This window comes from Alligator sinensis, unplaced genomic scaffold (assembly GCF_000455745.1).
Source record: "Alligator sinensis unplaced genomic scaffold, ASM45574v1 scaffold235_1, whole genome shotgun sequence".
Classification (NCBI taxonomy): domain Eukaryota; kingdom Metazoa; phylum Chordata; order Crocodylia; family Alligatoridae; genus Alligator; species Alligator sinensis.
In genome coordinates, this window is record NW_005842042.1 from 1,350,328 (window position 1) to 1,365,561 (window position 15,234).

The 15,234-nt window shown below is 43.5% G+C and overlaps 1 protein-coding gene across 1 annotated transcript in view; it reads left to right on the top strand.

Moving 5' to 3' along the window:
• EXD3 (exonuclease 3'-5' domain containing 3) overlaps positions 1–15,234 on the top strand; it is a 459,528-nt gene that overhangs the window by 126,953 nt on the left and 317,341 nt on the right. Inside the window, exon 5 of the mRNA XM_025203011.1 lies at positions 12,617–12,678. Coding sequence (XP_025058796.1) covers positions 12,617–12,678 — 62 coding nt within the window. The remainder of the gene's footprint in view (positions 1–12,616; positions 12,679–15,234) is intronic.

The following is a 15,234-nucleotide window of genomic DNA, read 5'->3' on the forward strand; positions in this document are numbered from 1 at the left end:
CCCTGCCCCAGCCCCTTCCCCTGCAGATTTACCTGCTGAGGGCGCACGCCCCCAAATAATTTTTTCTCCCTCTGCCTTGATCTCCCGTCCTTTCCCTCCCCACAGACTGACCTGCGAGGTGGGGGGGAGGGCATGGTAGATCTTGGCTTGCTTTTTAATTCAAAAAGTGATCTCCTACTTTAAAAGGTTGGAGACCACTTCTGTAGGCCATAGCTAGAGAACCAAAGGTAACAGTTAGGGTTATATTCTATGGCAGTGTTTCTCAACCTTTTAAGTAGCAAGTACCTCCTAACTTTTATGTTAATAAATTTTAATAAATACCCCAACACTCAGTTTTCCAGGGGATTTTATATTTACAGACTAATGTGTGCCATATGTTGGAAGAAGGGATGTGTATATAAGGCTGTGATATGACAGATGTCTGATCTGGTGTGGGTAGGATTGCCACCTTTTACACCAGGGGAGTACAACTTGAGTATGTACTTGGGTAGAAGTGATGTTGGCCAAAGCTAGGAGGGCTGAACCCCAAATTATTACTGGGGAATTTAAAGCACTGCACAATGTGTGGTGCACAAAATTTTTTGCCATAGTTTTGAGAAGAAAAGAGGGCAAGAGAGAGAGCGTGTTGGGGTACCCGTGTACCCCCTGCCTGTGTCTTGTGTACCCCCAGGGGTATGCGTACCATAGGTTGAGAAATGATGTTATATGGCAGCTTTTGGAAATTTACATTTAAAATTAACAGAAAATCAAACTGGCAGCATACTTTACATATTCGCCTTGATTGCTTCATTATACAGTAAAAGTTCTGTTATCCGGCATCTTACGAGCTGGCATGTTCCACTAACTGGCATGCCGGCTTGTAACATAAAGTGAAACTGGAAATGCCCTATCCAGTGGCACTTCCTGTTTCTCCAAAACTCCATGGCTCGGGGCAAAGCAGCCTGCGCTGCCGAGCCCCCACGGCCCGGGGGCATAACAGGCTATGTGGGACCTGCCTCCCTGTCCCATGGGGCCCGCTGCCCAGCAGCAATGCTGCGGGAGGGATGGAGGGACACCCCAGACACAGCGTGAAAAATGGTGGCCGGGGCCGCTCAATTAACTGGCATATTTTTTTATCCAGCATCCCCCATTCCCGGGGGATGCCGGATAACAGTGCTTTTACTGTATTTAATAGGAGTTCTCCAGTTTCTTTGGTGAGTGGGCTACAACTTTGTAGAAAGACTGTCCCATGGACCATCTTGCCTTCCAATCATGATTGTGTGGAACATCTACTTTTTCTTCTTGGCTAGGGAGAGAAGAAAAAGCCTGAGCCTAAATTGATTCAATCTTTGCAGGTTAGTTTAACCTGCCTAGGTTGAATCAGTTTGCAACTCTACAGACATTCTCTCTGGACTGAAGAAATTCAGGCACATGCCTGCAGTGACTCAGGCTGGAAGCCAGGGGACGCTAGAGCATCCCTCCCTTCTCTTGCACAGCACTGAACTGAGGCAGGGTGTGGCCAGGCCCCAACAGGACGCTCTGATTAAGGAGGGATTTGAACCCCCACCCTGGCCTATACAGTCCCCAGCTGGGGTGTGCCTGGATGGGGAAGGGGAAGCAGCCCTTGCCAGGCTTTTCCTGGCTTGCTGCTCACGGGGTGGGAGTGTTGCCAGGACCCCGGCCCCCGGCTAGCACTCTGAGGCAAAGGGGGGTGTGCAGTGCATGCATCTGTTGATACTGAGTTTTTCAGTCTCCCTCTCCCTGCATTTTTGTACTGTCTTCAGAAAACTGACAGGCAAGCAAGCCAGCAGGGAGTTGATAACACAGTGTTTAGCAGGTCATCAAAAAAACAAAAGCCTTTCTCACTAGTTCAAGCTCTTCTTAAACAGCTTTTTCGAAGGAAGAAAAGGAGGGACATTACCAGCTGACATATTGATTAGCTCCAAAAAGCCCTAAATGGACACTGTCCTGTCTGCCTTTGTCTTGTCCCTGTGAAATTGGAGACACACACACAGACACCTGTCAGCATTAGCTAGCATACCACATGCCTAGGGGCAGTGTGGCTGGGGTCCCTGCTGTGGGAGATGGGAGGGAGAGAGGGAGGAGATCCCTGCTAGAGCAGCAAGCGGCGATGTGGGGATGGGGGCAGGGGGAAGCCAGGCAGACCCTGCTGTGCCTGCAGTCTCCCCTGGCACTCTGGCTAGGGAGTAGAGGGGCAGGGCCAGCCCTGCTCTTTGGAGCAGACAGCCCAGCCCAGCCCAGCCCAGGGCTGCAAAGCATCTGGGATACTGGGGAACTCTGGTTTAACTTAAACTAGGAAGGGGTCTGCGACAGACATTGCATAAATCAATTTGACCCAAATCAGTTTAGTCAGATACTGCATTCAACCAGGTTTAACTTAAACTGGTTTCAGCCATTTTGAAACTGGTTTATGTGCACTGAACTTAAGTTCTGTTACAGGTTTAAACCAGTTTCTGATCACTTAAACTGGTTTATGTATAATGTCTGTCCCTTGCCTTCTAGTTATATAAGATCCCCACGTGACAATAACTGCTTACATGCTATAGTAACATTCAGAAGGTAAAGGTATATTTTTAGTTGTCTTTTAATGTGATATAGAAACAGAAACAAAGAAGAGAGGATTCATTAGAGCATCTTGGTTCTTGTCCCCCAGTCTATCTCCCTAATGCAGGGGCGGGCAATTATTTCGGGTGGAGGGCCACTTAACGAGTTTTGGCAACCTGTTGAGGGCTGCATGGGTAGCCATGCCCCTTGACAAGTACCTTGTCCCCTGGTTGCCATCTTGGGACTGGAAGTCGTGCCCCCTAACCCCTGCTGTCTGCCACCAGAAGTCCCTCCCCTTGCCCCCAGAAATACTCCTTTCAGCAAGGGGTTTTGCGATCTCGGAACCAGAAAAATATCAAATTATATTCTAAAAAGTGAACATCTAAAACATTAATTAATTTGATTTTGAAAAATATTTTTGCCCTGGTTTACATGTGCTTGTGTAGTGTACATAGAGGTGATTGCACAGTAGCTTAAAATGAAGTCTTACGCTTCTATATTGTGGGTGGGTGGTATAGGTTTGTAGGGGGCTATGGGTGTGTGGGTATGTGGAGTGAGGGAGCATGTGGGTGTGTGTGTGGATACGTGGGGTGTGGGTGGGCATGGGGTATAGGGGGAGTGTGGCTGGAGTGTGTGAGGGGGTGTGGGTCTGCAAGTATGGCAGTGCAAGGGGGGGTGTGGGTGCATGTGTATGCTATATTGTGGGTGGGTGGTATAGGTTTGTAGGGGGCTATGGGTGTGTGGGTATGTGGAGTGAGGGAGCATGTGGGTGTGTGTGTGGATACGTGGGGTGTGGGTGGGCATGGGGTATAGGGGGAGTGTGGCTGGAGTGTGTGAGGGGGTGTGGGTCTGCAAGTATGGCAGTGCAAGGGGGGGTGTGGGTGCATGTGTATGGTGGGATGTGCATGTGGGACCTGCTCTATGAACCCACACACGCACACACTCTGCCCCTGCTTGCACACACACACACTTCCCCTGCCTGCACATGCGCACACCCCCCATACTGGCGGGGCCTGTGCTTCCTGGTTCGGCTATGCAGCTGGGAGCCACGTGGTACTGTAGCAGGGCAGGGGCAGGAAGCACAGAAATGGCTGGGGGTGGGCAGGGCTGGGGTTCTGTCTCTTGCTGCCAGTTCCCCCTGGGTCCTCCTGCCCCTGGCTCCTGTTGTCTTTTACAGGCAGCCAGGAGCAGATAAATACTTTCTAAATTTTTTAGGGGTCCCATGAGCTGGATAGAGTGGCCTGGTGGGCCTGATCCAGCTCGTGGGCTGTATTTTGCCCGCCCTTACCCTAATGTATGTTTGGAAGAGCTGGAGGGGACACAGTGTTGAATGTGACATGCGGTCATTTTTGTTGTCTGCTCTACTTTTCTTGAAGAGAGTTCCCCAATTTGTGGCCTGACAGCTGCAAAACTTGAGTCTCTAGTTTGCAATAGTTTTCCCCTGGTCATGGAGAAGTTCATTATCCATGACTATTTGCTTATTTGGAGGTTGAGTGCATTGGGTTATGGTTACGAAGATAGAGGCAGTTTTTCAAATGTCCCAAAAATCTCTGATGGGACTTAGGAATTTGGAGGGTAGGAACCCAGTTGCTGTTAGAAGCAGAGAAATCTGGATCAACCTGAGGCATGTTATTGGTAGTGATGCTCTTGGAAGTGAAGAGGAAGAGGGTTCTGTTCATGGAAGATCTCTGGATCTTCTCCTGGAGCCCAAACAGGAAGATTTGTTAGTGAAAAGGCATCAGAAGGCTCCCTGTTTCAGGCTACATCAGAGTAGTTGGAGAATAATTTGAATAACTGGTGAGGAGCTTCCCCTCTCATGGTTTTCTTGGGTTCATGTTTGATTTTCTATTCCAGTGGGGGACCTTGTGAGATGGTTATGGACAACTGAAGTGTTGAGTCAAAGAGAAGCCATCTTTCCTCCTGCTTTGTACTGAGTCTTTCCTCTCTCATTTCCATCTTCTTTTGTAAGACAGTGGTCTGATCCTAGAGCTTCTGGAGCTGGTCTTGGCTCCTGCTGGGCTTGGAAAAGAGATTTGAAGAATAAGCGTCTCTAGAAGTGCTGGTAATTCTCTTTGTATGCAAGAAAGCTTTCCGCCTGCACCTAGAGTTCTCAGAGTATGTTTTACAGATCTGTACCCACCGATTCAGCTTCCCCTTCCTCAGAGCCTTTTGCTGAGACTTCAATTTGAAGAGAACAACTGAGGGTAGTGAGGCCCCAGACATTTTTTAAATAGCCTAATGAAAAAGGTTAGTTGTACATGAGGTGTGTGAGCTGGCCCCAAGAGCTACTGCTTTTAAATGGTTCCAGATCTCAGTGAACAACATGTGCTCCGCAGGGTGTGGGTCCACAGAGGCAATAGATTCCAAGCGCTACAGTTGCATGCTAGGCGCTTTCCTTGCTTTTGTTACTCTTTGTGTTGACAGGGTTTATCATTGGTTTGGAAGTCTGCCTCCTCAGTTTCCCTTTGACATGTTTATATTTGATCCCTGAAAGGAAAATTCTTATTGGGAAAACTATATATTTACTTTAATTGTTTACAGATTGCAATTTACTATGCACCTCACACACAGCTGCTGCACATGATACCATATGCATCAAGTAAAACTCTCCATGAGTTGTTATATTCAGGAAAGTGAAAAGAATGGAAACATTCAGGGGGGAAAAGATTGTGTAGTTGTAGAAAATGAACAGTGGCTATCTTAGCTATACTGTTGTATCAGCATGAATGCAAAATAAGCAAGGATTGCATTTCACTGTGGATAAAATAGGAAATGTGATCCTTGGCAGTGTTTGGAAAATATGTGGAAATTATGGCTATAGCATTAAATGTCATTTACAACACATGTTCTTAATAAGAGAATGCAGCATTGATTGGTATGAAGGAGATGGAATTGTAGTAATGAAAACCCCATTTCTCTGTGCTCGAGTCTTTCCGAAGTCCTAATGGGCTAAATCACTGCCATTCGGAGACGGGGTTCCTCCTATGTCTAATGTGTGTTCCGATTTACTAATTGCCTGGCCCCATTCCTCCCTCAGAAGCCATGGAAGAGGGTTGTATTAGCTGTGCTATAAGGTTCTTTTTTAATTGGATGCACCTAGGGCTGAAGCATGACACGTTTTGAAAAAGGAGCAGCAAAAAGCCAAAAGCAGCACTGAATCCTCACTCTCAGGACTGCATTGCAAAAGAGACTGTGGGACAGTGGGTGGTCTCCTTCTTCCTTTGAATTTCTAACTGTTTTCAGAGGGATTTCCCCGTTTCACTCCTAGATTACACAGGGGCCTCCCTTCTTGCTCATGCTGCAGCTGACAGAGGGTTAAAGAACTCTTTGGGGATGTGGTGAGCACAGCACAATGCAGCGAGAGTATGGCAGGACCCAACCCTATTGCATGAGAAGACACTGACTTAAAAAAAAAAAAAAGATCAACTGGCTACAGTCCTCTCTCTGATATTAATTTCTGTTCCACTTTCTAGTCCTTGTGTTAGCTATTCTTTGTCTTACAAAGCTGATAATTAATTGCTTAATATGCCGCCAACAGAACAAAGACTGGGATTCCCTTCCATTTTCTTATACCCTATCTCCTTGTGCATTCATCCTATTTTCCCCCGCAGTGTCCCTGCTTGGAAATCATGTGCTACTTTAGTTGCCTCTGTATGTCCTCCTACCGTCTGTTCTCTCTTGGAGAATACTCATGATGCAGGATGTAATTATGATGCAAGATTTCAAAATAGATATTTTAAGGCACTGTGCTAGATCTTATTAATCACCCCTACATTCCAAAACATGTCTCATTTCATTTGTCTGCTATATGCATTCATAAAACGAATGAAGATCTAGTTGCAAAGTAAAGTATATAATTCACAATGGCAGGAGGAATTCCTTATGAAATCATATTTGCAGACTCCAAGATTCCTTTTAAACAGTGCAGTAAAGATGGGAGGAGAATTATGCCAACATATATATGGTTTACTTGCAGTTTCTTTATATTAGATGTACACGTTAAAATAGGTATGCCTAAAATTATCAGTAAATATGAGGAATTTAGGAAGGAACTTTGTATATATTAAATAAACAAGCAACAAATGCCAATCTGGAAGTTAAAAGTCAGTTTTACCTTAAATTAGTCTGATGAAGTGAGCTGTGGCTCATAAAAGTTTATGCAACTCTGATTCAGTTAGTCTATAAGGTAAACCTCTACCCAGCTTTCTGCCTTAAATTAATTTGAACATCTGGGAATATGTGAATTCATGTTTTAACCCAGTAGCCTCCCACACTGTATATCTAACACACCTTGCATTTCACTTGAAAACATGTTTGCTGAAGGGCTGTTGACAAAGCAGGTTTCAATAAAAAATTCAGTAAGTCTTAAATTCATTAAATAAACTGCTTTGTTAGTTTGCAGGTAGCAGCAAAAATTGAGAACATGGCACACATTTTATACATATGGGTCGGGTGTTGCTTGAATATGACTGTCATATGATGCTGGAACAACTGGAATATAACCTACCTATTAATCCCTTAGTTGTAGATATGCCAGTTGTATGCCAGACATGCCCAATGTCACAGTAGGATAACATTTAAATATTTAAAATCCTTTGGGGGTAGGGTATTTTTCTAAATGACTGTTCTGAGGATAGTTCATTAAGAACGTTCATTGAGGATAGAATTATTTCCTCATTTTTAGATTTGTTTTGGGCATAAACTAGCAGGGCAGAGTTAAAGTTGTTCATTCAATAATTTGGTAATTGGATTATATTTATTATTTGCCTCTTGGCTCTTGTAATAAAGACTTGATTTTTTTTTAAAGCCTGCTTATTTTTCAGGCTAGAGACAAGCATTGTTATTGTCTTAGAGAAGACCTGAACATTGGCATCTAGAACTTGACCATTTCCAGCTATGAAGTTCAGCTGTAATTGGCTGTATGGTGTGCAATCCTAAATTTTAATGACATTATCTTCTTTCTCTTACTTGTTGTATCTTTTAATTAGCTGACCATAACTCTTCCAGGCCTCAGGCTGTGTGGCATTTAATGTCTCCTGACACAAAGAAAAACTGTTGAGAGATTTTTTTCATTGTTAAATTTCTCCTCTGGGGGTTTGACATCTCATTTTACCCGTGCAAGATGCACAAATGGCTTCAGTTAGAAAATGGATTTCAGTTGCCAGTACATTTCAGCAAAATTGGTGAATAAAGTAATTGAATTTTGTGATGGCACAAGACCAAAACCATTGCTTTACCTCACCAGCCTGCGGGTGCCAGTTTTGCTGTGATCACAATGTGTTCTGAATGATCTATGCAGAAAAAAACCCCAAAATGAACAGAGAGAAGTTTATGGCTTTCCTGAGAGGCACTTTTCCAACTTAAAAATATAAACCCTGTGGTTTTCATGGTTTTGAACTGTAACCACAGACATTGAGAACTGGAAAAGATTTGATTTACGGTCACCCTGCTTTTATTGCAAGACTAAGGAAGTGGGTTTATTTTCTTAATTAAAAAAGTTAAATGCCTTTGAATTAGTGTTTAAAACAAAAGTTTTTTAACGTGAATTTAGTGCTTGAGGAAAGTACCTGATGGGGGGGGGATAACCAGGTTGGTTGTACCTACACAAAGCAGGTGCAGAACACCGTTTTCCCCAAGGGCTTCACCAAGATATTTCCATTTGTGCCAGGGTGGAGCTGTCCTTATGGTCGGAGGTTCTGGGGTTGCCTGTCACTTTGCACTTCTTTGAAGCCCACAAAAAAGGATGCACCTCAGTTACAGTGATGTATGTGTATGAGAGAGGGGTGGTGAAGGGGGAGGGGGACAGAAGTGTGGATATCTGTCCTTTGAGAACGGGATGAGATCACCAGTCCCAGGGCAGTGACAGAGCATGCAGGTGCTGATGGTACTGCACTCTGCTGCCCACTCCTCCCATTGGATGCATAACGTAGAGCAGGGATGGGCAGTTATTTTGGCTGGAGGGCCACTTAATGCATTTTGGTGAGCTGTCCAGGGCCACACACACAGAGTCTTTCACAAGATACCATTTTAACAAATTATACATAAAAAACCAAATCATGTACTATACTATATTTTAATTTTATTTCAAAAATAACGTTTGTCCTGATTTATGGTTGTTTTGCGTAGTGTATATAGAGGCAATTGCATAACAGCGGTGCAGAATAAAGTGTTTACTCTTGTATATTGTGTGTGGAATGGGAAGTGTGTGCATGTATGTGTGGGCAGCTGCCCATGCACTAGGTCCTGGGAGCCAGTTGGGGGTGGAGGGGAGGGGGAGGGAGTGTGTGCAGCAGAGCTCCCCTGGGTGGCGCATGTGCGGCCTGCCTCTCCCCTGCATCCGGTCTGTGGCTGCCCCAGTGGTGCTTCTTGGGACTGAGCCTCACCTGCTTGCATCTACCCCACGTCCACCAGCACTGCCTTGGCCCCAGCCAGTGAATGCAGCTTCCCAGCAGGGTTGGTGCCACAGCCACCTAGGTTTGCTAGACTCCCCCTGCCTCCAGTGGCTCCTCCTCCTCCGCCTGCCTCTCCAGGTAACAAGGGAGAGCCATAGGGATGTGTGCTGGGCAGCAGATGCCCGACCAGGCAGGAGGAAGCTTAAGCTGGGTGTTCCTGTCCCAGCACGTGGGGCTCTAGCTTCAGCTTCCGGCTGCCCTTCTACCAATACCTAGCTGGCCGCTCCCGTTCTAGAAGCATAGGACTGGAAGAGATGTCCTTGGTCCACAGATCCAGTTCCTTACTGTCTCTAGTGATTAATGTCATCTCATCGTTTGGATACATTTCTCAAGCCCTCCCTTAAAATTAATGAGATTTCTTTCCCCCGCTACTGGTGTTGGAATGCTGTAACAAAACATCACTTCCCTGATAGTTAAAAACCTTCTCATTTCCAGCCTAAATTTTATTTTTTTCCTTGTTTTTATCACTTTTCTTTATCTTAAATAACTTCCTACTCCCAGGTGTTTTTCTGATCACCACTATATGTAAAGAGCATTCATATAATTTCTCAGCCTTTGATTTGCAAGGCTAAAGAAGCCAAGGTCTTTTAATCTCCCCTTGGACGATAACCCTCCATTTCCCTGATTATCCTAGTAACTGATTTTTGCACCTGTCCTAGTCTGAATTCCTTTTCTGGTTAGAATTGCACAGCATATCCCACACAGGGTCTTAACAGTGGCATTAATGTTTCCATATCATTGCAGTATATGTTTACCCCATGTATCCTAGGATTGCATTTGCCTTTCTGAAGGCCACATCACATCAGTGGCCCATAGTTGCTCTGTAATCAAGTAATACACCCAGGGCTTTCTCCTCATCAGTCATTTCTAACTGGGATCTCAGTTTATATTGGAAATTGTTTTGTTCCCTCAGTGTGTCCTTTCCTTTCCTTCCCGTGTCCTTGTGACAAGTTATTTAGCAGAACTTGCAGATTCATTGGAAGCTGACATGGCCACTTCTGCCGTGGTCTCAGATTTGCAACTACTAGGCTGTCAATCGTGAGGCTTAGCACCTGTGCCATCCCAGCCCCCTCCCGCAATCTGTGATGTTATAGTTGTGCTGTCATCCTATTTCTATTGCTCTGCTCCTCACAGCCATGCAGTTCTTCCTGTATGATATCCCAGTCCTCCTCAGTATCAACACTGCCTCCCAGCTTTGGGTTATAAGTACACTTATGCACCCTCCTTTTTTTTCTTTTTTTCCCACTCGCTACACATTGATTTCATGCTGTTGGTTCACTGTGCAGCAGAAGGGGGCTAGCAGGATGGGCAACAACAGCAAAAATGATTTGGCTGCCTGGAACTGTGGCTTAGTGGAGGCCCTTGAAAGCCAGGAGGTGTAACTGCAGGGGAAGTTATGTTTGGATTCTACAGTCTGCTGGATGGAGCAAATCTGAAGTGTTAGCTCTACAACGTGACACTTGCTGGTATCTCATCTCCAGTCCTTTCATTTTCTTTTTGAAGTTGGTGTGCACCTGAGATTGCATCATATCATTTACCCTGTATCTGGGGAGATGAGCAGACAGTCTAAAGAAGAGCTGGTGTCATGCAGAGGCTGGTGTAATGTGGAGACACAGTTTTCCTGTCACAGTTCCCCCTATGCATTGAGTCACAGTTCCACCTATGTATTGAAACACTAGTGAGGTTTTCTGTCAGTTGCAGGAAGATTTAGGTAGGAAAAAAAATCGCCAAATAAAGAATTTGTTTCGATAATGGGGGTGTGGAACACTTTTGTCAAGTTTAACAGTTGGCTTTATGCAAACTGAACTGCTAGTTTCCTAACTGTTTTTTTTTCCTAGATCATCCCAAATTGATCAATATAATTCATGATAGTTCTGATTTGCAATGAACAGTTAAATGCTCTGGGCTAAATTCTGCCCTTTCATGTGTGCGCACAACTCTGGAAATAATTTTTTTTGGGGTGGGGGGAGTATGTTTATTTGCACACTAAATTTGGCTAGCTGTTATTATTTCTTGAGAAATATAATTTTATTCTGGTTTTTTTTTTTTTTTTAATTGTTTTTAAAGATGGAGCTAGGGAGTGCTTCCAGCTTTCCAAAAGACCTAGAGATGATCTAACATATTACGTAATCAGTTGTAAATGTGCCTGCTTCAGGCTGTTCATGTTATCCTAGAAGGAACGCCATATTGGGAATACTAGTAGAGGTGAAACAGTGCTGTTGGTTCTACGTGCAGTATATTGGCTACTTACAGTATTTTATAAATATCACATTTTACAATGAAGCCAGATTGAGGCAAAGCCTCTTGCTCAAAATAACTATCCTGTGGTTGAAATCGTATGCTAAGATAGTCTCCCTTCATCTTGAGTTCAGTTATCCAAGATTTATAGCATCCCAAGGGTAATTCAGTTGGAGGCATCTCTCTTTCAACTTACGTAATTTTTATTCTTCTACATGAAGTGACACTTAATGTAAAAACAGTGCTGTTTATGAATCCACAATCAAATTATACTAAAGGATAGCTTTGACACTTGTAATTAAACTAGCTAGGTTCAGTACTAGACACTAATAAAAGATTTTCCTTTAGCCTGTGCTAATTAATGCAAAAATTAGTGAGTGCATTCTTATGAAGCAAGCAGAGATACTGAGGATTTGATTGTTCTTAAATTAAATACACCTAAATGTTGACTATTCAGGGAGTGTTTGCTCAGAGTGGTTTGATAAATAATATGGAAACATCTCAAATACTTAAAAACTGCATTTAAAACAATTCTTTTTAATCAAGAAAGCTTGAAATGTGTCTGCAATTATTATTAATTTATTCTGTGAAAGGAACCCTAATGATATGCCCATCCTGTTGTTTTGTGTTGCATTTTTGGGTTTTATGCATATTGTCATCTCTTATCCTCCCAGTAAATGGTGCTTTGCCAGAAATATGGAAACGCTGGGCGGGCCGACTCCGCATGAGAACTGTAATAACACAAACCAGTGAAGCTGGAGCACAGTGCCCAGGCAATTATTGCCAGCTGACAGAATCTCTCCTACAGTTAGCAAGCAAATGAAGGGTGGTTTCCAAATGAATTCATCTACTTGTGTCTCTTGTCTGAATGCTGGGATGATGTCAAAGCTCAAAGCCATTTTAGTGAGCTTTTACTGATTGTCCTTTCTAAACCATGCAGCCAACTAACTCTTTTAAGGGCATTTTGTTTTTATTTAAAAAAAATGGATAGATCAGTCTAGTGATATTTGCTGCACGGCCATTAACATGGTATAGTTTCAAATATATCCAGAGAGCTTTTAAGCATTCAAGTGCAAGGGGGTGGGTGTATTTAGTTAAAGCTATGCATGGGTGATGTCTCCTGTTTTGTTAGGGTTCCAGAGTGAGGGATTTTAGCACTTTAATCCTGACTGACAGTTGGAGGGGTTGGTGGTTTCAAACACTGTGGCATGGAGTGGCTGATTCCTCTTCTGCAGAACAATGTACCAGTGTGTCTAGGCTGCCTGTACAAAGGCAATAAATCTGTTTTGTGTTGTTTCTCTCCCCCTTCTCTCTCTCTCTCTCTCTCTCTCTCTCTCTCTTTCTTCCCCCTCCCCTTCCCCCCTTTCCCCCTCTCCCTCCAGGCCAGGACCCACTCCTATTGCTGAAAACCCTTCAGTCTCTCTGGACAAAGAAAGAGATGAAGGTAAGACTGTATAGTGAACCTTCCCTTCACACTGCAGCTAATAACTGTATGCAGAGCATGTCCAGCCTCAGAGCACTTGGGTCAGACCTGCAATTCTTCATGAATGCTTTCAGTTCCAATACATAGGGGAAGGATCTACACATTTGCAGTTTGAAGGGGAAATAAAAGGCAGCCCTTTCCAATGTGCCAGAGTTATGGGAGATGCATAAAAAGGCTGCAGAACACAGGGCCTGAGTTTTAAAAAATTGAAGCTCAGCTTTTCTTCTAAACAATTTTTTGTCCATTAAATATGTAGAGTGAGTAAACTGAAGATTTAAGATCCTGTCTCCTCTTTATACTTGACAAAGGAGTGTTGAAATCACCCAAGAAGTTGCCCTTTGCTAAGTGGAATGATATTTAGACCTGCATATTTTATGCCTTTTTACCCCCCCCCCCCCCCTTTTTTTTTTTTTTTTTTGGTAGCTCTTTGGAGCAGTTTGGTCTGTGCAGAGTTATTGATATATTTTTAAATGGCCCTATGATTCTGTGGTTCTATTCATTTATTTTTCATGGGAATGAACTACACATCATGAACATTTGGGAACTTGAAAACAACCCAAAAGTAAGCCATGATTGTTCCCCATGCTTAACTATCCCTGTTACCTAGGCAGGTTGATAGCAGACTTGTTTTTCTGAAAGACTTGGAAACTTGGAGGATACTATAGTGTCATCCTGATTTACTGACTGCAGTCATGACAGTGCCCAAAGAATGGTAGTGTACGTGCTACATTCTAGCTGTATAAAACCCTCAGTCATCATGCATGGCTGGTGCACTTCAGACTTTCCACAACTGCTGGCTTGGGGTCCCAGCCTGAACAATTGAACAACTGGAGAGATGACATTAAAGAAATATCTTTCTGAGTAGTCAGTTACTGACACAGACTAGAGCTCAGCATTTATGAAGCCTCAGGCGATCTATCAAATTGTGCTAGAGCAAGAGGAAAACATTAATTGTTAGGTTTTGAGGACAGCTTAGTCCACCAAAACAATAAGGGAAAATAATCATCCAGATGTATGCACTCTGTAAATTGGAATTAGGGTGGGTTGTAAACCAAAATGTTTTGAAAAAACCCTCAAAGCCTCCCATCAGAGTGTCTTAGGCAGACTGTACCACAGGTTTGTTTTTTTTTTGTGGAAAAGGGAGAAACTTAAGGATCTCCATGACTCAGCCAGGTTCCTGCGTATCTGTTATTTTATCACCCCAGCAATGTCTGTGAATTCAGATGGCTTGTTATGAACCCATCCTGACTAAAGGGTAAAAGACCCCTTACAGTGATACATGTGCATTGTACATAGTATATTGATTTGCAGTGCTGCAGGCAAGCCTAGCCTCATGGACCCCCACCACTCACTGCTCTTCTGCATATATTTCTGTACACATGCAAGGGAACTGTTTCTCTGTGAGACTGGAAGATCAGCCCTTGAACCAGTGGAAAAATCATTAGCATATATGAGGAGGACACTTTCAGAGGCAGGGAAGCAGGGCAGTGACAGCTGATTATGAGACTGACATGGGGAAAGTAAACTTGATGTCCTCATGGATGTGTGATACACGCTTCCCTTTTGCAGTTGTTAGTGTGTTGTTGACGTGCAGTTGGAATAATCCATCTTTTGGAGACATTTCCTGCCTCCAGATGTGCAGTGTGCTCCCCTTCCCATGTGAAGGTAAAATTAAATAGAAAAAGACCCTATTTGACGGCAAAAGAAGCCATACATTTGTAACTCATCTCCCCATCTGGTTATACTGTGTTCCAAGCTGAAAGAACATGCAGCAGTATCACAGTTTCAGATATAATGATTTGACACAAAGTGCCCCTTATGCTTAGTTTTGAAGTAAATGCATTGATTTCAGTTACTCCTGAAGTAAAATTTAAAGTGAAACTAATTCACCTTCTGTTTAGTATGCAGTGGCCTGGGGTAACTTTGCAATGTCATTCCTATTAATGCTAAAGAGCAATAATTCCTTCCATTTACCTCCCTTACCTTGCCGGCCCATGCACACTGTAGAAGAAATAGATTTTTATGTTTGCCTGGGACCCCAGTTCAGCAACATAGTTTAAAAAATTCAGTGATTTTATTTGTACAAGTGATATCAGTTTAATTCAGGGCAGTGATCAGAAGCATTCTCTTTTCCCTTCTTTTTTTCTCTTCTACGTGTAATCTGAATATCAGCAAAAACTACCTAACCATGTGATCTGCAAGACTAGTATATTGTCCCAAAGAGGGTGGTTGAAGCTCTGATGTGTGAAACATTGATGCATCAATGGTAAATATATTTTGGGGAGGAACTTTCTGATCAGCGTATGCCATTTATCACACCCATAGATCACTAGGGACTTCAAACATTTTTCCCACTGCTTAGAAAATCTAAATGATCCCTAATCAAAATTTGATCTAGATACATTGCCACTGCTGCCCTTGCCACTTGCACAACCGTTCTGAGGTATTTGTGTATGAAAGGAGGCTTGCGCTCTCGCAAGGCTATTGTCTGCTGTAGCCAAAAATGCCAAAAGCCCA